The sequence below is a fragment of the Anabrus simplex genome, chromosome 2, assembly GCF_040414725.1.
Source record: "Anabrus simplex isolate iqAnaSimp1 chromosome 2, ASM4041472v1, whole genome shotgun sequence".
NCBI lineage: Eukaryota > Metazoa > Arthropoda > Insecta > Orthoptera > Tettigoniidae > Anabrus > Anabrus simplex.
This window is the reverse complement of record NC_090266.1, coordinates 533733992-533754488: the sequence shown is the minus strand read 5'-3', so window position 1 is coordinate 533754488 and position 20497 is coordinate 533733992. Positions and strand designations below refer to the sequence as shown.

The 20497-nt window shown below is 40.3% G+C and overlaps 1 protein-coding gene across 2 annotated transcripts in view; it reads left to right on the top strand.

Moving 5' to 3' along the window:
- The window catches only part of Cals (calsyntenin-1), a 466513-nt gene that overhangs the window by 393866 nt on the left and 52150 nt on the right, over positions 1 to 20497 (top strand). For both annotated transcript variants that reach the window (XM_067140904.2, XM_067140903.2), the window contains exon 15: positions 4750 to 5017. In XM_067140904.2, coding sequence (XP_066997005.1) covers positions 4750 to 5017 — 268 coding nt within the window. The remainder of the gene's footprint in view (positions 1 to 4749; positions 5018 to 20497) is intronic.

Sequence of the window (20497 nt, the reverse complement as noted above, 5' to 3'; positions counted from 1 at the left end):
TAATAATAGTGTGTAGTCTTAATGGGCTTATTCGCATATATATAATAATAAATCCTTTCCTGTCTGAAACACTTCGGGGAGACCGTGATGCAATTCCTGCCCTTTAAGTTAGGGGTGTTGCTTTCTTACTGTGTTTCTCTGAATGAAAGTTTCATTCGTAATTATCACAAACATCTCATCAAAGAAAGGATAAAAATTCTCTAGTGGATCAATACCTTGATCAAAATGTGATGGTAATACAGCCACCCACTGAAATGTAAATGAAATGTTGTATGGCTACTAGTGCTTTTCTTAATATACGCAAATGATTTAGGGAACAATATAACATCAAAAATAAGATTGTATGCAGATGACATAATTGTTTATAGAGAAATAAACAACATTGAGGATTGTTCAGAATTACAAAGGGACCTTGAAAGTATCCAACAATGGGTTGAAGAAAATAATATGAAGGTTAATGGAGGCAAATCAACTGTTACAACTTTTACAAACAGGAGCTTTAAAACTGAATTTGAATATACTTTGGATGAGGTAGTTATCCCAAAAGATGGCAAGTGCAAATACTTACGTGTGAGATTTGAAAGTAATTTGCACTGGAAGGGTCATATTGATGACATTGTTGGGAAAGCATACAGATCATTACATGTCATAATGAGGCTACTTAAAGGATGCAACAAAGAATTAAAAGAAAAAAGTTACTTGAGTATGGTTCATCCATTATTGGAATATGCAAACAGTGTTTGGGATCCTCACCAAGAATACCTAATAAAAGAAATAGATAGTGTGCAGAGGAAAGCAGCAAGATTTGTAACAGGGGATTTCAGGAGAAAGAGTAGTGTATCAGAAATGTTAAAGGAACTTGGGTGGGAAGCTTTAAGTAAGAGAAGGGAGAAAACTAGACTTACAGGATTATATACAGCCTATACAGGAGAAGAAGCATGGGGAGATATCCGTGAGAGGCTTCAGTTGGAAAATAATTATATCGGCAGGACTGACCACAAATATAAAATTAGAAGGAATTTTAGCAGAAGCGATTGGGGTAAATTTTCATTCATTGGGAAGGGTGTGAAGGAGTGGAACAGTTTACCAGGGGTAGTGTTTGATCCTTTTCCAAAATCTGTACAGATATTCAAGAAGAGAATAAACAGCAACAGAGAAAATAAATGAAGTGTTAGAGGGCATTCGACCGGTGCAGGTTATTGTAAAAAAAAAAAAAAAATGTGTGTGAATAAATTAATTCCATCCCCTGGTCTAAGGAGTTTGGACAGCCAAAGTAGGGGACTGCCTGTAGGGGTGAAGTACAGTGGGGACTTCGAGGGCCCTGGGACCGCTACGGTAGCTGTGAAGGCCCTTCAGGAACTCTGAAAAGTGGTGGCAAAAGGGGCTCTGGTTAAGACGCAGCAGGTCGTTATGCTACTTAGGATCAAGAACGGGTAAAAAAAAAAATAGTAAATAAATAAATGCAATGTAAATATTAATGTTATACCAGTTTTATAGTATCATTTGAAGCAATTCCACATACTGTATATCAGTTGACTATATTTGTAAGTAGTACAGGAGATATAATTAGAATTTTGTAAACAATATAAATTTATTAAGGATGAGCTGTGTGTTTAATAGAAAACATTGTTAGCGTAAATTGTATAATATTGTATTATAGGAAAAATTTTCTTCTCTTGTTAATTTAATATTTAGTGCTTGACAATAATGTATTTTAGTGTACCATTTGCCACCGAGGTAGACACCTCATTTGCAAATAAAGAAATTTTGATTTGATTTTGATATCCCAGGACGGGTTCGGCTCGCCAGGTGCAGGTCTTTTTATTTGACACCTGTAGGCGACCTGCGCGTCGTGATGAGGATCAAATTATGAAGAAGACAACACATACACCCAGCGCCCGTGCCATTGGAATTAACCAATTAAGGTTAAAATCCCCGACCCGACCAGGAATCGAACCCGGGGCCCTCTGAACCGAAGGCCTGGACGCTGACAGTTCAACCAACGAGTCGGACGTCACCCACTGAATATTGTATATTGGAGTTGAGTGGCTCAGGTGGTTGAGGTGCTGGCTTTCTGACCCCAGTTTGGCAAGTTCTATTCAGGCTCAATCCGGTGGTATTTGAAGGTGCTCAAATACGTTAACCTTGTGTCGGTAGATTTATTGACATGTAAAAGAACTCCTCCTGTATGACAACATTCCGGCACCTCAGCGTTTCCAAAACCCATTTTAAAAAATTGGTTAGTGGGACGTAAAAATTATTATCATTATTAATATATTGGAATCGTAGTTGATGAGCCAGGAACAAAATTTCTCGCATCTGTCCAGGCAGAGTCTGGTTCACGTGCACTATCGTCTGTACAGTCACTTGTGCCACTCTTGCATTTACTATGGCTACCAGAAGAAATCTCGCAAAATCGGCATTCACTGCCACTTTCATTAACTATTTCATCACTTGTGATTAGTTTTCTTTTAACCATTTTACCAAAAATTTGGGGGGACAACAAAATGTATACCACAATATTCTTCAATCACGCACAGTCGACGATCTCGGCTGATAACGCACAAAGCTAAGTGCCTAGCATAGTCGTAATGCCAGCATCCAGCTTTAAAATTTTCAGAAATACAGCTTATGTTATCTGTTGACTATTCGTGTAACTATTTGAACTCAAAGAGCTGGTAACATTTCGAATCATTGTGCAGGGCCATATATATCTTTACACCCACAAAGATACCGACAAGTAACCCATATGTGGTTTTTTGCCCAGGTAAGGTTAACTTTAAGTCAACTGATTAAACACTAGTGTCCAGAAGTTAAGCATAAGTCACGAGTAAGCAGGGCAACAGGAAATAGACCGCAAAACGCACGACATATGCACCTGCGAACCTTACTTGTTCGCTCTGTATAGGAAAGGAGTGTTCCCTGCTTTGACTAGTGGCATAACCTCAAGGTAAACACAGCCAGTGCCTCCACCCCATATTCCCTCAGTCATGTGTGCCCTATTATAGTGTGCGGAGTGTAGCCTCGTGGTGAACGTAACAACATAATGGCACAACGATACCCTTTGGACACCGTTTTGCAGGGTAGAATACTCGGCCGCCTGGAAGCAGACCAGACACAGACCGAAGTCGCCGTATCCTTGAATGTGCCACAAAGTGTTGTTTCCAAGCTTTGGAGACTATTCTGAGACACAGGAGATGTTGGTCATAGGCCAGTACCGGGTCAACCAAGGGTAACCACCCCACAGCAGGACCGATATCTGGCCTTAACCGCCCGACGAAATCGGAGTGCACCTGCAAGATAATTGTCGACGGAGCTTGCAGCCGTCTCAGGGGTTGCTGTTTCCCGGAAAACTGTGTACCAAAGGCTCAGAATAGCAGGGCTGTTTGCCCGACATCCATTGGTGTGCGTCCCGCTCACTCCAGCACAGAGAGTGGAGCCGTCAACATCGAAACTGCACCATGAATGAATGGAGGCATGTGCTCTTCACAGATGAATCCCGCTTCAGTTTGCAGAATGATTCCCGTCATATATTAATCTGGAGAGAACCGGGTAGCCAGTACAACCACAGGAACATCGTAGAACGGGACCAGTATGGTGGTGGCGGCGTCACGGTGTGGAGCGGTATCATGTTGAATGGCCGTACAGACCTGCACATCTTCATGGGCGGTCTGAGGAACACTGTTAATGCTCGGAGATACAGGGATGAGGTACTGGGATCACATGTTCCGACTCTTCAGAGGTGCGGTTGGTCCAGACTTCCTCTTAATGGACAATAATGCCCGACCGCACCACGCTTCTCTGCTGGATGAATTTCTGGCTGGGGAAGACATCCATCGCATAGACTGGCCAGCGAGGTCTGCAGATCTGAATCCTATAGAACATGCCTGGGATGCATTGGGGAGGCAAATTGCATCCCATCAGCCTCCACCAAGGACCCTTTAAGACCTTTGCATTGCCCTTTCGGAGGAATGGGATCACCTGCCACAAGAGCTCTTGGACCATCTGATAGAGAGCATGCCACACCGCTGGGAAGCCGTTAAGGGTAACCATACACCCTATTAACAGCATATTTTGTTGTGGAAGACATTGCCAAGTTTTGTTAGTTGCTGGTGGCAGTAAGTAAAATCTGCTCCTATTTCCTTCATAATAATGTTTCTTTGGACAAGTTGTGTGCGTCAGGTTCCATTTGTTCAACAATCCACCTGACATTCCTATCAGGCGGTATGGCCTCGTTTAGTGATTATGCTTAACTTTTGGACACTAGTGTGGTTTTCCCTGCTGACCTTAGTGACTCAAGTCTGTTTGGTATTAATCCTTCTGTTCCCAAGGTGATCAGTGTCATTTAAGGGTGTTTAACTGTGACAACTATGTGTCTTTGGTTTCTGGCAGGTTGAGAAACACCTGCTGCACAAAATTCCAAAATCTGGCTAACAGAAATGATATAAAACAAATAACATTTATGACTATTTTAATATTGTAGGGAATTACATATATGTGGATAGGGGCCGATGACCTAGATGTTAGACCACTTTAAGCAATCATATATTTGAATAGAAGAATAATTCCAAAAATAATTATGACAAACACCTCATCCAAAGAGTCTATATCACCATCTTCCCCTTGTCCATCGTCCTCCAGGTTTTTTTGGTTTGTTTTTTATACTGCCAACACCACAATATTTGCCCTGCTTTTGCATAAGAAATATGTTCTGAAATTTCTTTTTTTTTTTTCAATTTCTCTTTCCAGTTAACTGTAATTCACCCACGTTTGCCAGCAAATAAAAATTTGAACAAACCAACTGAGAGTGTAAAACCTACCACATTGACTAAGAGTGTGCACGAAGCTAAAAAGGCAGCAGATCACCATTCTGTTTCTGACATGAGCCAATCTCAACCATCTCCTGCTCATGCTCATGTCGAAAGACACCATGCAGAACTGAGGCCACCCCAGACTATTAATGATGTATATTTGACCTCAAATATGGACTCTGCTCAGACTGTTGTTGCTGGTGGCAGTAAGTAAAATCTGCTCTTATTTCCTTCATATTTATGTTGAATATTTTTTTTGGTATTTATCAATTGTGTAGTTGGTAAAATGACATAGACTACACAATATTCCTCTGTGTTTTGGATAAATTACTATAAACTATGGACAAATTGTTGCTAGGTAATTAAGAATCTGTAAATTTATCTTCATATTAATTGTATTGTCTACCCGTTAGTCTCGTTACTTGATCTGGGGTCAGGGATAATGCGAGATGAATGTATATTATGATTTATATGTTGTTGTTTTAGTCATCAGTCCAGAGACTGGTTTGATGCAGCTCTCCATGCCACCCTGTCCTGTGCTAACCTTTTCATTTCTACATAACTGTTGCATCCTACATCTGCTCTAATCTGCTTGTCATATTCTTACCTTGGTCTACCCCTACTGTTCCTACTGCCTACACTTCCTTCAAAAACCAACTAAACAAGTCCTGGGTGTCTTAAGTTGTGTCCTATCATTCTATCTCTTCTTCTCGTCAAATTTAGCCAATCAAATTTAAATTAATTTTAAATTAATTTGTTGATTGTACTCATCGATACGGTCATGAAGTGGACGGCTTGCAATACAAATTTAGCCAAATCAATCTCCTCTCACCAATTTGATTCATTCATTCATGATTCGATCTGTCCATCTCATCTTCAGCATTCTTCTGTAACACTACATTTCAAAAGCTTCTATTCTCTTTCTTTCTGAGGTATTTATCGTCCATATTTCACTTCCATACAATGTCACACTCCAGATGAAAGTCTGTAGAAACATCTTTCTAATTCCTATATCAATGTTTGAAGTGAGCAAATTTCTTTTCTTAAGAAAGCTCTTCCTTGCTTGTGCTAGTTTGCATTTATATATTTATTTATGATTTATATATATTTTGCATGATTTTTATGGCCAAATGCCCTTCCTAATGCCAACCTCAGTTTAGCTTATGAAGATGAATGTTGGTGAACAAGGAGGTGGAAGATTTTTTTTTTTTTTTGCTACGGGCTTTACGTCGCACCGACACAGATAGGTCTTATGGCGACGAAAGTGGAAGAATCAGATGTGGCTTATGAATAGGAACTGTCCTGGCATTCGCCTGGAAGTGAAAATGGGAACCACAGAAAACCGTTCTTAGGACAACCGACGGTGGGGTTCAAACCTACGCATCTCCCGGGTTCGATACCCGTAGCATATTAACATGCACAGCCACTCCTTTCATTTTATCTTCATATTAATTGAATACTATAAAAATAAAGAATACCTTATGACCATGAAGTCTTACCAAACTACTTGGCTGTATCACACAGGCTATATAATTGGAGATACTGTAGTGATTTTGAAGAGCTCAGTCGGTAGCCCTGAAAATGGTTCTTCATGGTTTCCCATTTTCACACCAGACAAATGCTGGAACTGTACGTTAATTAAGTGCACAATTGGTATCATACAAGTCCTGGTCCTTTCCAATCTCTTCGTCAACAACAACTAGGGACCTCATTATTTTTGCAAATGTTCTTTTTAACAAATTATAAATTGTAAGGTAGATGCAATGTAAGTGATTTTTAATGTCTATTCGCACAATTTGCTAACTTTTACAGTCACAACATCACAAGTTTTAGTAGTTTTACCACTTTTTCTTGAATTTTTTTTACAGTAATTCACTATCTTTTTTGCAAAAATAATATGTACATTTTTTTGCAACTTTGGACAAATTTTGTAATGGAAGCCACGGTTTTTTGAAGAATGACATCCACCAGTCAGTTATATAGATTCAATTGATATATTTCAATATCAGTGTATCCATTATCAATATTTTGCATTTCTAGATATTGAAATTTATTCCTACACTATCTAGCAATTTTTTTACACGTGCCATTTATACCTGTTAGTGCCAGGAGCCTATATTGTACACTGACTGACAGAGCAAATGTAACACCAAGAAGGAGTGGTCAGAACTTTATGCCAATTGCAGGGTAGACTGACGTCACTGAGGTATGCTCATGATGTGAAATGCGCCGCTGTGCTGCGCACGTAGCGAACGATAAATGGGACACAGTGTTGGCGAATGGCCCACTTCGTACCGTGATTTCTCAGCCGACAGTCATTGTAGAACGTGTTGTCGTGTGCCACAGGACACGTGTATAGCTAAGAATGCCAGGCCGCCGTCAACGGAGGCATTTCCAGCAGACAGACGACTTTACGAGGGGTATGGTGATCAGGCTGAGAAGGGCAGGTTGGTCGCTTCGTCAAATCGCAGCCGATACCCATAGGGATGTGTCGACGGTGCAGCGCCTGTGGCGAAGATGGTTGGCGCAGGGACATGTGGCACGTGCGAGGGGTCCAGGCGCAGCCCGAGTGACGTCAGCACGCGAGGATCGGCGCATCCGCCGCCAAGCGGTGGCAGCCCCGCACGCAACGTCAACCGCCATTCTTCAGCATGTGCAAGACACCCTGGCTGTTCCAATATCGACCAGAACAATTTCCCGTCGATTGGTTGAAGGAGGCCTGCACTCCCGGCGTCCGCTCAGAAGACTACCATTGACTCCACAGCATAGACGTGCACGCCTGGCATGGTGGCGGGCTAGAGCGACTTGGATGAGGGAATGGCGGAACGTCGTGTTCTCCGATGAGTCACGCTTCTGTTCTGTCATTGATAGTCACCGCAGACGAGTGTGGCGTCGGCGTGGAGAAAGGTCAAATCCGGCAGTAACTGTGGAGCGCCCTACCGCTAGACAACGCGGCATCATGGTTTGGGGCGCTATTGCGTATGATTCCACGTCACCTCTAGTGCGTATTCAAGGCACGTTAAATGCCCACCGCTACGTGCAGCATGTGCTGCGGCCGGTGGCACTCCCGTACCTTCAGGGGCTGCCCAATGCTCAGTTTCAGCAGGATAATGCCCGCCCACACACTGCTCGCATCTCCCAACAGGCTCTACGAGGTGTACAGATGCTTCCGTGGCCAGCGTACTCTCCGGATCTCTCACCAATCGAACACGTGTGGGATCTCATTGGACGCCGTTTGCAAACTCTGCCCCAGCCTCGTACGGACGACCAACTGTGGCAAATTGTTGACAGAGAATGGAGAACCATCCCTCAGGACACCATCCGCACTCTTATTGACTCTGTACCTCGACGTGTTTCTGCGTGCATCGCCGCTCGCGGTGGTCCTACATCCTATTGAGTCGATGCCGTGCGCATTGTGTAACCTGCATATCGGTTTGAAATAAACATCAATTATTCGTCCGTGCCGTCTCTGTTTTTTCCCCAACTTTCATCCCTTTTGAACCACTCCTTCTTGGTGTTGCATTTGCTCTGTCAGTCAGTGTATGTTCAGACTAGATCTGAACTTTTAAAAAGAGTCATTTACAATACAGGATTTCAAAAATGAAGTTCCTAGAAGAGAAGCATAATTTCATTTCACTGATTGCGAGTGTCAGCGTATTCAAGCTCCTTCGGGCTTTTCAGTCATGAAATTATCAGCATTCTGCTCCCACTGTGGAAAATTACTTGTTTGTTTATTTATTTATTTATTTTCATGTGTATAAATATATTTGGGTGCAACTTAGAATATACTATATTTTAATATTTGATATAATCAAACAATATTCAGAATATTGTATTAACATTTTTTTTAAAAATTTTCAATAAGCTTCTTTCATCGGTGTTTTGATTGGAACAGTTTCCCTTATTACATGTATTTAAGCCAAAATATTTAGGAATTTGGTATATTATACAGTATTTCTGTATGCTCTATCTGTCCCCTCTTGTCAACCAGGTACAACCAGGTAACCATCGTCTCTTTGGTAAGATAGAGTGTGCAGACTGTACTGTCTCACCTGCTATGGGCTAGATCAAATATATTACGGTACTTTCATTTTTCTATCTGCCTCATCCTTAGCTTCGACAGTATGAAAGTGACTGAGTTATGACCAGTACTAGTAACACCATTTCTTATGCGGCCAGTCGAATTGTATGAAAGTTTTGTTCTTAAGGTCAGTTGGTGTATACATTTCAGTGGGCTTGACAGATTGATTTGTAGCACAAACTTCTGAGCAAGTGAGGAATGCAATGGGAAACTACCTCACTCATTTCCCAGGTATGCCTCTTCAGTGACTTCTAGGCTACTTACAACAGCTGATGGTGCAGATGTTGATATTCCAACCCGCAACGCGTTGAAGACTACGTGCGTATGCTCTGTGCTAAAAGGATTAATGTCTGAGCAGAATTACTGTATTTATTAAATTATATACTGACGTCAATTGTAAGCAGACACCCGGGAAATCTGAAAGGAAAATTTAAAATATATATATTTATGAAGCACACACAGCATAATGAATACAGTTTCTGCCATTTAATTGTTTAGTCAGTTTTCGCCATTAGATGATTCAGATTCATCATAACTTATTCTTAGTCACTCTCATCGTATAGAGAATTGTCTTCTGTGCCGTCATGCGCATTTGAGGTCGAACACCTTTTATTAAACTCTCGGCCAACAATTTTTCATGCAATGCTTGGAGACAGTGCTATAATAGAAAATAAAAAGCTACAGTTGGCAGAATTGTTTGCAGAGTTTCTGCAGCGTAAACATCCATCAGAAGATTACTTAATATTTCCTTCTGTAGAAGAACATCAACAGATTATCCATGACTTCAATGAGTAGTGAGTGAGCTGTTGAAGTGAAGTTGTTTACCATGGGCTGCACGTTGGAAATTTACCAGGTGAGGATAGGATGTAGTATGGGTGGTTGAGGCCCTCCTTCCCGTGACAGTGCAGTCTTTCTGGACCTAGTAACTTGTGGTTTCTGGCAGTTGTTTTAGCAGCCTTACTGATTATTGGTGGCGTTGAGTTGAACCCAGGACCTGCAGTAGAGTGTGATTTTCAGGCCCCCATAGAAGCAATGGCAATTAAGTTTTCAATGTGTAGCAAGAACTTAAAGAATGGAATCAAGTGTGTGATGTGTTTAAAGTGGTTTCACTTCATCTGCGCTAAGGTGAAAAAAGAAGATAGTCTGGACAACTTTTGGTTTTGTAGAATTTGTAACACTGTAGGAAATATGAGGGAGGCAATCGAGACTAGAGACTTGAAAATAGAGAATATAGAGCAGAAGCTTGCAGAATTCAAAGAAATAGTGAAAGTACAGATAGAAAATAACACAAAAAGGAACAAGGAAGCAGAATCTGATAATATTCCTAGAGTTGACTCAGGGGAGGAAAGTGATACGATTGTAAAAAATTCACGTGACATACTCATCATGGGCAACTCGGTGATACGCTGGAGCGGTGATATTTCAAGGAGGACTGGTTTCTGTTTGTTTATTTTTCAAATTCTACCTCCACTCGGAGGCTTCCTAAGACAAAGGATACACAAAAACAATTTCATTCAAAAATTAAATTAAATTATTTCTCAGTCTGCTATCCGGGAATAAAAATTGAACAGCAGTCTCAGGAGGTTCAAGAAGTGGAAGATGCTGATGATGTGCAAGTGTTAGTGCTTCATGTAGGGATCTTAGAAAAAAAGGTGTCAGTAGACTATTTAATGGTACAGGTGTATGAACTGGTGAGTGTAGCTAAGAAAAAGTTTAAGAATGTGAAGTTCATACTTAGTGTGTAGTGTGAAGGAAGGACGTACCTCTATGGCGGGTGAAGGCTTTTAACAACTGGATGGACTGGGTGTGTCAGCAGCTGGACTTGGTGTATGTGGAGACGGATTGCAGGATAGGAGACCGGGACTTGCAACCATGGATTATAGACTATGGAGGTAAGACCCTATGACTACTGCAGGTGAATTGTCAAATCGTGCAAAATTAAATTATTGAATTTTAGAATTTTACTGAATCATACATGTGGATATTGTCATTTGTACAGAGTCATGGCTGAGTGGGAAGTATATAGGAGGGACAGAGAGTCTAGGGGTGGCGGAGTATTTATCTGTGTACGGAAGAACATAGGTAGATGTTTAAAATGCGTTAATTAGGATTACGAAATGCTGTGTGTGCAAACCATGGATCAAGGGAATGCCAACCCCATTCCAATAATAGGAATATATAGGGTGCCTGGTAACAACATCTTGGTACTCTATAGGTTGTACGATGTTATGTGCACGTGCAACAATATGCAGAAAAGTTTTGTAATTGCAGGTAACCTCAATCTTCCAGACAAAAACTGGTCTGGCCAGGCTATGGGAAGGGGCTACATTCAGGTCGCGGTAAACAAACTAATTAGGGTTGTTGGATTTACCCAAGTAGTAGACTTTCCTACTAGAGGAAACAACGCTTGAGATGTTTGTATTGTAAGACCCGATCAGTTACACGTTAGCTGTATGGCATTACCAGGCATTAGTGACCACTTGGCTGCAGAATTAACCCTAGAATGGTAACAATACACCTCATAGACGTACACGCAAATGTAAATACCCACCAAAGCAAGTGACCTTGACAGGGCATCCCTACCCTCCAGCTATGCTTCAAACAGTCCCCGCCCTCCTACGTGTGTCAGTCACGTCCCAGCCGTGTTCCTGACCACGTTCGGTAAGTAATAACCCCTCTTACGTCATGTAGTGCGCCTGAGATTGGTGCGATTCTTTCTAGTTTATTTCATATGAGTTTTTATCAAATTTGTTGTAGGTTATTTTTCTTTTACTTCTGGAACACGAATTTACTTTCAGCAAGCTAGTAAGACTGTCTTGAGAGTCTATTTTTTTTTTACTGGTGTTTATTTTCATGTACCACTTGTGTCTGTGTTGGAAATAGAATAATTAATTCAAGTTTCAGAAAGAAAATATAATTGAATTCACCTCTATACTTAGTGATGTAGTTAACATGAAGAACGTTGGAGAAAAGAAATATAGGAGACAGTACAGATGTTGTCTTGCGCCGTGTACGCCTTGGAAGCGTATAGTTACCAATAAGCGTTAAATTTCCTTCTTACAATTCTAGGGTTAAATATTAGGTATCCCTTAAACACTAAACCAGATGAGGAGAAAATAAAAGTGTACGAGTATAGTAAAGCTGACCCTCCTTCAATTCTGCGCGTTTCGATGGCAAATATTTCCCAGCTGAGCATCAAAAGGTGGGCACATAAACATACATACATACATACATACATACATACATACATACATACATACATACATACATTAGCATTATAGACTGTTATGCCTTTCAGCGTTCTGTTTGCAGCTAGTGCTGTGGCCTCATTTAGTTCTATACCTCTTATCATTAAATTGTTAGAAACTGAATCTAACCATCATCGTCTTGGTCTACCTCTACTTCTCTTACCCTCCTTAGCAGAGTCCAATATTCTCCTAGGTAACCTATCCTCCTCCATTCGCATTACATGACCCCACCACCGAAGCCGGTTTATGCGTACAGCTTCATCCATAGAGTTTATTCCTAAATTAGCCTTTATCTCCTCATTCCAAATGCTCTCCTGCCATTGTTCCCACCTGTTTGTACCAGCAATCATTCTCGCTACTTTCATGTCTGTTACTTCTAACGTATGAATAAGAAATCCTGAGTCCACCCAGCTTTCACTCCCGTAAAGCAAAGTTGGTCTGAAAATAGACCGATGTAAAGATAGTTTCTTCTGGGAGCTGACTTCCTTCTTACAGAATACTGTTGAACGCAACTGCGAGTTTACTGCATTAGCTTTACTACACACCTTGATTCAATCTCACTATATTACCATCCTGGGAGAACACACAACCTAAATACTTGAAATTATCGATCAGTTCTAGCTTTGTATCACAAATCTGATATTCATTTCTGTTGAATTTCTTACCTACTGACATCAATTTAGTCTTCGAAAGGCTCATTTTCATACCATACTCATTGCACCTATTTTCAAGTTCCAAGATACTAGACTGCAGGCTTTCGACACAATTTGCCATTAAGACCAAGTCTTACTACATTTCCACCTAACTGAATCTCTCCCTGCCATTTTGTACCCTTCATCAGATGATCCATGTAAACTACAAACAGCAAAGGTGAAAGATTATAGCCTTGTCTAACCCCTGTAAGTACCCTGAACCAAGAACTTTCTACCATAAATTCTCACTGAAGCCCAATTGTCAACATAAACGCCTTTGATTGATTTTAATAATCTACCTTTAATTCCATAGTCCCCCAGTATGGCGAACATCTTTTCCCTCGGTACCCTGTCATATGCTTTCTCTAGATCTACGAAACATAAACACAACTGCCTATTCCTCTCATAGCATTTTTCAAATACCTGGTGCATACTGAAAATCTGATCCTGACAGTCTCTCTGTGGTTTGAAACCACATTGGTTTTCATCCAACTTCCTCTCAACAAATGATCGCACCCTCTCTTCCAAGATGCCAGTGAATACTTTGCATAGTGTACTAATCAATGAGATACCTCAATAGTTTTTGCAATCCTTCCTGTTCCCTTGCTTATAGATAGGTGTAATTCCTGCTTTTGTCCAATCTGAAGTTACGTTACCAACACTCCATGCTAATCTTACTACTCTATGAAGCCATTTCATCCCGGCCTTCCCACTATACTACACCATTTCAGGTCTTACTTCATCTATTCCTGCTGCTTTATGACAATGGAGTTTATTTACTATCCTTTCTACTTCCTGAAGCGTAATTTCACCAACATCATTTTCCTCCTCCCCATGAGCTTGGCTGTTCGCAACACCACCAAAATGATTTTCTTTTCCGTTATGAAGATGTTCAAAATATTCCCTCCACCTCTCCAGTGATTCCCTGGGCTCTATTATGAGTTCACCTGAAATACTTAAAACACTGTTCATTTCCTTTTTTCCTCCCTTCCTAAGATTCTTTATTACTGTCCAGAAAGGTTTGCCTGCTGCTTGACCTAGCCTTTCCAGGTTATTACCAAAATCTTCCCACAACTTCTTTTTGGATTCAACAACTATTTGTTTCGCTCTGTTTCTTTCATTTACGTACAAATCCCTGTCTGCCTCGGCCCTTGTTTGGAGCCATTTCTTATAAGCCTTCTTTTTACGTTTACAAGCTGCTCTCACTTCATCATTCCACCAAGATGTTTACCTTTTCCCATCTTTATACACAGTTGTTCCCAGGCATTTCCTTGCTGTTTCTACTACAGCATCCCTGTATGCCACCCATTCTCTTTCTATGTCCTGAACCTGCTTACTGTGTACTGTTCGAAACTTCTCACTAATCATATCCATGTACTTCCATCTAATTTCCTCGTCCTGGAGATTTTCTACCCTTATTCATTTGCAGACAGATTTCACTTTCTCTACCCTAGGCCTAGAGATACCTGGTTCACTACAGATCAGATACTGGTTTATATCATCGAAAAATCCCCGGAAAACTCGTACATTCCTAACAGATTTCCAGAATTCGAAGTCGGTTAAGATATAGTCTATTATGGATGTGGTAACCCTAGCCTCCCATGTGTAGCGGTGAATAGCCGTATGCTTGAAGAATGTATTTGTAACTGCTAAACTCATACCAGCACAGAAGTCCAGCAAACGCTTTCCATTCCCATTAGCTTCCATATCTCCCCCACATTTACCAATCACCCTTTCGTATCCTTCAGTTCTATTTCCAACTGTCGCATTGAAATCGCCCATTAGCACTATTCTATCCTTGCTGTTGACCCTGACCACGATGTCAGTCAATGCTTCATAAAACTAGTCAACTTCATCCTAATCTGCACCCTCACATGGTGAATACACTGAGACAATTCTCGTCCTAATTCCTCCAACTGACAAATCTACCCACATCATTTGCTCATTTACGTGCCTAACAGAAACTATGTTGTGTGCAATGGTATTCCTGATAAAGAACCCTACCCCATACTCTGTCCTTCCCTTTCTAACACCCGTCAAGTACACTTTATAATCTCCTATCTCTTCCTCATTATCTCCCCTTACTGGAATATCACTTACCCCTAGCACATCCAGATGCATCCTCTTTGCTGACTCAGCCGGTTCTACTTTCTTCCATAAGCTCCATTAATATTGATAGCTCCCCATCGAATTCCATTTTGTTTGCCAAGTTGTTTCCAAGGAGTCCTTCGCCTGTCAAATAGGAGTGGGACTCCGTTACTCCCATAGGTCCAAGGCTTGCTTAAAATGTTCTGAGCTTGGTAAATTCATGAAGCAGGATGCTACCCTACTTACACATAGTTCAAGTGAGGACCTCTCCTTTAACGGTTATGGATCACCCATTAATTGTATGGTCCTAGCCGCCTGAGCACAGGGAGGACCATGACTCAGAATATGTCCGAGATGCCCACTCCCATTCCATAGCAACTCTCAGGTCCACTTACTAAGCCACTCAGCCATTGCTCCTGGTTCACGAACTAGGACGTGACTACAGTAACCCACACCATGAACCATGATCGTAATGTGGGATAATTTCGTTAATACTATTATAGGGCTATTGAGCCGTTTGTGCACCTTAAATTACTAAAACGGAACCCAGATTCGGAATACTACAATAGGAAAATTAGGAACCTTAAGAGGAAAGTAAGGAAAGCGTACAACAAAGGGCAACTTAGTTTGGAGCATATGAATAGGTTTCACAAGCTGTCCAAAGAACTCGCCTCTGAAAAAAAAAGCTGCTCCTGACAAATATATGAAGGGTATACATTCTTCCGGGGAAAATGGATGGAGAAATCCCTATAAGTATGTTCGGAGAAGGAAAGGAGCCAGCCATGATGTGTCAATGATAATGTCAGGAGAAGGTGAGGTAATTACTGACAATCTACTAATAGCTAATGAATGAAATCATTTGTATGGGAACGCATTTAATGAGCAGAATAGCCTGGCAATAGACATTATTGTTAACACTGATGTTCTCTCTTCCAAATTAGCTGTAGAAAATTTAAGGTAGAGGAGCTTAAGGAAAAATAAGTCGACAGGGCCTGATAATATTGCTGGAGAGGTTCTGAAACTGGGAGGTAAAGCTATTCTATGCTATTTGGAAATACTATTTACTGCGTCTCTCAACAATACGCAAATTCCAGATGACTGGAAGAAAGCAACTGTAGTCCCGATTTGTAAAGGGGAAAACAGGCTGCTAATGGACAACTATAGACCCATTAACATTGCGTCCATGGTATGCAAACAAATGGAACACCTCATTTCAGAATATCTAAGGGAACAATGGGAAAAAAGTTTGTGCTCTAATGACCATCGATATGGTTTCTTAAAAGGTTTCTCCTGCGAAACCCAGATGTTGTCGCTCTTTCAAGGTATTAGTTAATCATTAGACAAAGTTGTGCAAGTTTATTCTATTGTAATTGATTTTGTTAAAGCATTTGATGTAGTGCCTCATGCATGACATTCTGATCCATAAATTGATGGAAATAAAACATTGATAAAAGGGTGGTTCTTTGGATCCAGGAATTTTTGACAGACCCCATGCAGAGGGTAAAGTTGGGAAGTAAATACTATAATGTTGGGAGTAGTACAGGGTAGTGTTATAGGACCACTTCTATTTAGAGCATTTATCAACGATCTGCTGGACGAAATTCGAAGTGAATGTAGATTGTTTGCGGATGGCTGCAAAATATACAGAAAAATACAGAATGCTGGTGATAATAGGTTATTACAAGCCAATCTAAATACACTCCATTAGTGGGCACTTGATAACAAAATGATAATAACTTCTCGAAAATGCAGGCCCATTAGAATGAGGAAAGAAACATCGGCAGAGGGACTTTCAATATTGTGTTGGATCGAACGCACTTGTAGAGTACGATTCATGCAAGTACCTTGGAATCCACATAAAGAGAGATCTAAAATGGGAGACCCACATAGGAAGAGTAATTTCTAAACTGTACTAGTCTTTACACTTTGTAATGAGGGTGCTAAAGGGCAGCAGTTCCTTGGCGAAGGTGCAGGGCTATATATCACTCATTAGGCCAGTCCTGGAATATAGAGTAGCCATATGGGATCCGTACCACAAACAGGATTCATTAAGGAACTTGAGATGGTACAGCGAAAGGCTGCAAGATTCATGCTTAACAATTTCAATCCTAGAAGTAATGTGACGAGTATGATAAAGGAAACAAACAAACCCAGTCATGTGCCTTGTATAATGCGTACACGAATAAGCCAGCATGGTGAGTGTTCAGTAGTCTACTAGAAAAGCCCTGTTACGTAAGTAGGACAAATAATCCGTATGAAGTAAAAGGTAGATTGCAGAAAGCTATGGTAAATATTAATTTGTAAATCAGGAAATTGATGATTGGAATGCATTACCTGCAGCTGTCTTGGAGCATTTTCTCAAAAATGTAAGATGCTTCAAGAATTGACTCCAGCATTCTGTAAATTGTGTGGAAATTTCTATGTGATGGTGCCATGTATTTAATACAACCCACTGTAAATTGTAATATTAATGCATCTGAATTATTTAAGGTATGTATGAATTTGTATATTAACGTGCTGTGTTTACAATGCTAAGATAATGGTAATTGGACCTCTCAATCTACCATAAGTCATCATGTAAAATGATGGTGGTTTTCTGTGGTTTCCCACATTTGCACACCAGGCAAATGCCGGGGCTGTACCTTAAGGCCACGGCCACTTCCTTCCCACTCCTAGCGACTTCCTCTCCCATTGTTGCCACAAGACCTATTTGTGTCAGTGCGACATAAAGCAAATATTTAAAAAAGGAAAAATTTGAAATACTTAAGGTACACGTGAATTTGTATATGGCGGTGTTGTAATGTTAAGCTTGTAGTAAGCTCAACCTATAGTATTGTAAGCTGTAGTGTTAAGGCCTGAAAATAAACCTTGTGTGTGAATTTGTATATGATGCTGAATTTAGAATGTCAAACTAGTAGTATTTCTTAATATTACTTTATTATTATATTACTGTAAGTGATCATTGCCACTAGGATATTTCCGAATTGCGATGTATTTGTTAATAATAATAATAATAATAATAATGAAATGCACTGTTTTCCTTGTGTTTGTGGTGCATTGATAGTACTCTCAAAAGAATCCAATAGCATGGAGGCAGTAGAGCTGAAATATGCCGCAATCAGAAGGGATATTTTTTAAATATTAATGTTCAAGATATTAATGATCCTAACCTCGAAATCAGGGGGTGGCCCTGGTCAGGTTCTGTAAATAACAGTATAATTAATAAATCCCATATCCAAGTGCAGTTTGATGTTGGGACAAATTACAAAGGAATCGTGAACAGCATTTAAAGAATGATACGAGGTCTGGAAGAAGGGGGAAAAAGAAAAAAAGAAAAAAGAAAAAAACGGTTTCCCATTCTTAGCTGAGGATTGCAATTCAAATGTTGGGACAACCTCTTTATGCTAATTTCACACGCCATGTTTTACAGCTGTATTCAAACAAAATTGCATCAGAGCCTGCTCAAAAACTGCGTGGTTCTGCCACTGCCTTCTAGATTCACACTGTTCATAACTCTCACGAGAGTTAACAATGTGTTAACATTTCTCAGAAATGCAAGAATCTTAACTCATTAAATCTTTAACGTGGTGTTAACTAACAACTTGTTAGTATATATTTAACAGCTGTTGATGAAAGTAGACCTGAATCTACATGGTGGCAAAAAACATATCGCAGCTTCGGGCATTATTTTTCGGAACTTTTCCTATTGCTTCGGTAAAATGTACTTTTATAAGTAATCAATCTCATAGTTTATCCTTATTGAATTTCACATAAGTTAAAAAAGAGATTAAGATGTCATACAAAAAGAAGTCATACTTAAACTTATAGCTGTAAATTTTTTTTTTTTGCTGTATGTTGCACCGACACAGATAGGTCTTATAGCGATGATTGGACAGGGAAGGAAGCGGCCGTGGCCTTCATAAAGGTACAGCCCCAGCATTTGCCTGGTGTGAAAATGGGAAACCACGGAAAACCAATTTCAGGGCGTCCGACAGTGGGGTTCGAACCTACTATCTCCCGAGTACTGGATACTGGCCGCACTTAAGCGACTGCAGCTATCGAGCTCGGTTGCAGCTGTACAGAACTCATTTAACTATCTCCTATTACTTCCCCCTTAGAATGGAATTCTTGCTAATGTGTGCTAATAATAAGTTAATTGACATACTAAATAGGAAACAAATAACGTTAGACAGTAAACGCAAGCGTTAAAGAAACCAAATCAAAATTATTGGAACATAACACAGAAACATTAAAATCTATCCCACTTATAAACAATACTCCAACCACGGTTAATATGTCGGGCACAAGTTTTTTCAGAAAAAGAAATGAATCTCCTTAGTAAAGGTTTAAAATTCAATTGGCCCAGTTCACGTAAAGAAAACGTCGTTACAACAATAGCAGCCATTTTAACCTGCAGCATCCCATCTTTGAGAGCACCACAGCCCTGTTACAAGATCTTAGCCAGTGTCTTTTCGTGGCTTAATTTGCTTCAAAGCAGTTTTTACTTTAGCAAAGTCAATTTGTTCGATGAATCCCTTGACACCTTGACGACACTGTTAGGAATTGGTTGATGGAAGAATTCTTGTCATGATCTTTTCAAAATAGCTTCACCAACTTTCTCTTGCTCTCTTCCAGTATAATAGAGAATTGCTCATTTCACCATTAATGCAATGGAAATTTTCGATATCGATCATTTTTTGATGTCTTAATATAACGATCAGGGGTCTAGGAGTAGCAAGCCTGCCTCTTACTCGGAAGCCCTAGGTTTCACTTCTGATCAGTTCAGAGATTTTTACCTTGATCTGAGGGCTGGTTTGAACTCTGCTCAGTTTCATGATAACAGTTGAGGAGCTGAAATCAAAATTCCGTGTCTATCCTGAGAAGCACAAAACAAGCTTGCCATAAGTAGAGAAGAAATTAATGTGGTAGAACTGAGATTCATCATCATCATTTTCCAACTCCAGTTTCCCGGGTGTGGTGTAGAAGTGCTCGCCATCTCCTTCTGTCTTCATACATCTTCTGATCCAGTACATCCTCCCATTTGTATCCTCTCCCCTCCACATCTGATCTTACAATCTCTATCCAACGTTTTCTTGGTCTTCCCTGTGGTCTTCTTCCTACGAGATTAAGGTCGAAATATTTTCTGGCAGGTCTTTCCCTGTTCATTCTCATTATGTGCCCATACCACTGAAGTCTGCGTTTCTTTATGACACTGATAATAGGAATCTCAATACCAGCTACTTTCCTATTCACTTAATTTCTGATCTTGTCCTTTCTGGTTGTTTGGTTCATGATTCTAATAAAACTCATTTCAGTTGCTTGAATTCTACTGAAGTCTTTGTTTAGTAGGGTACTTGTCTCTAAACTGTACGTGAGGATTGGTACGAAGTAAGTGTGGTACATGATTGTTTTCGCTTTCTGTGGTATTTTGCAGTCCCAGAGGAGATTTCTGACTTGACTGTAGAATGCTTTCTGTGTCCTGCTGAATCTTTCCTGCCTAACAGTGTTGTCTTTCGATATTGTGCTTCCGAGGTACTTGAAGTGGGAGGCTGATTGTTTCTCCTTCCAGAAATATAT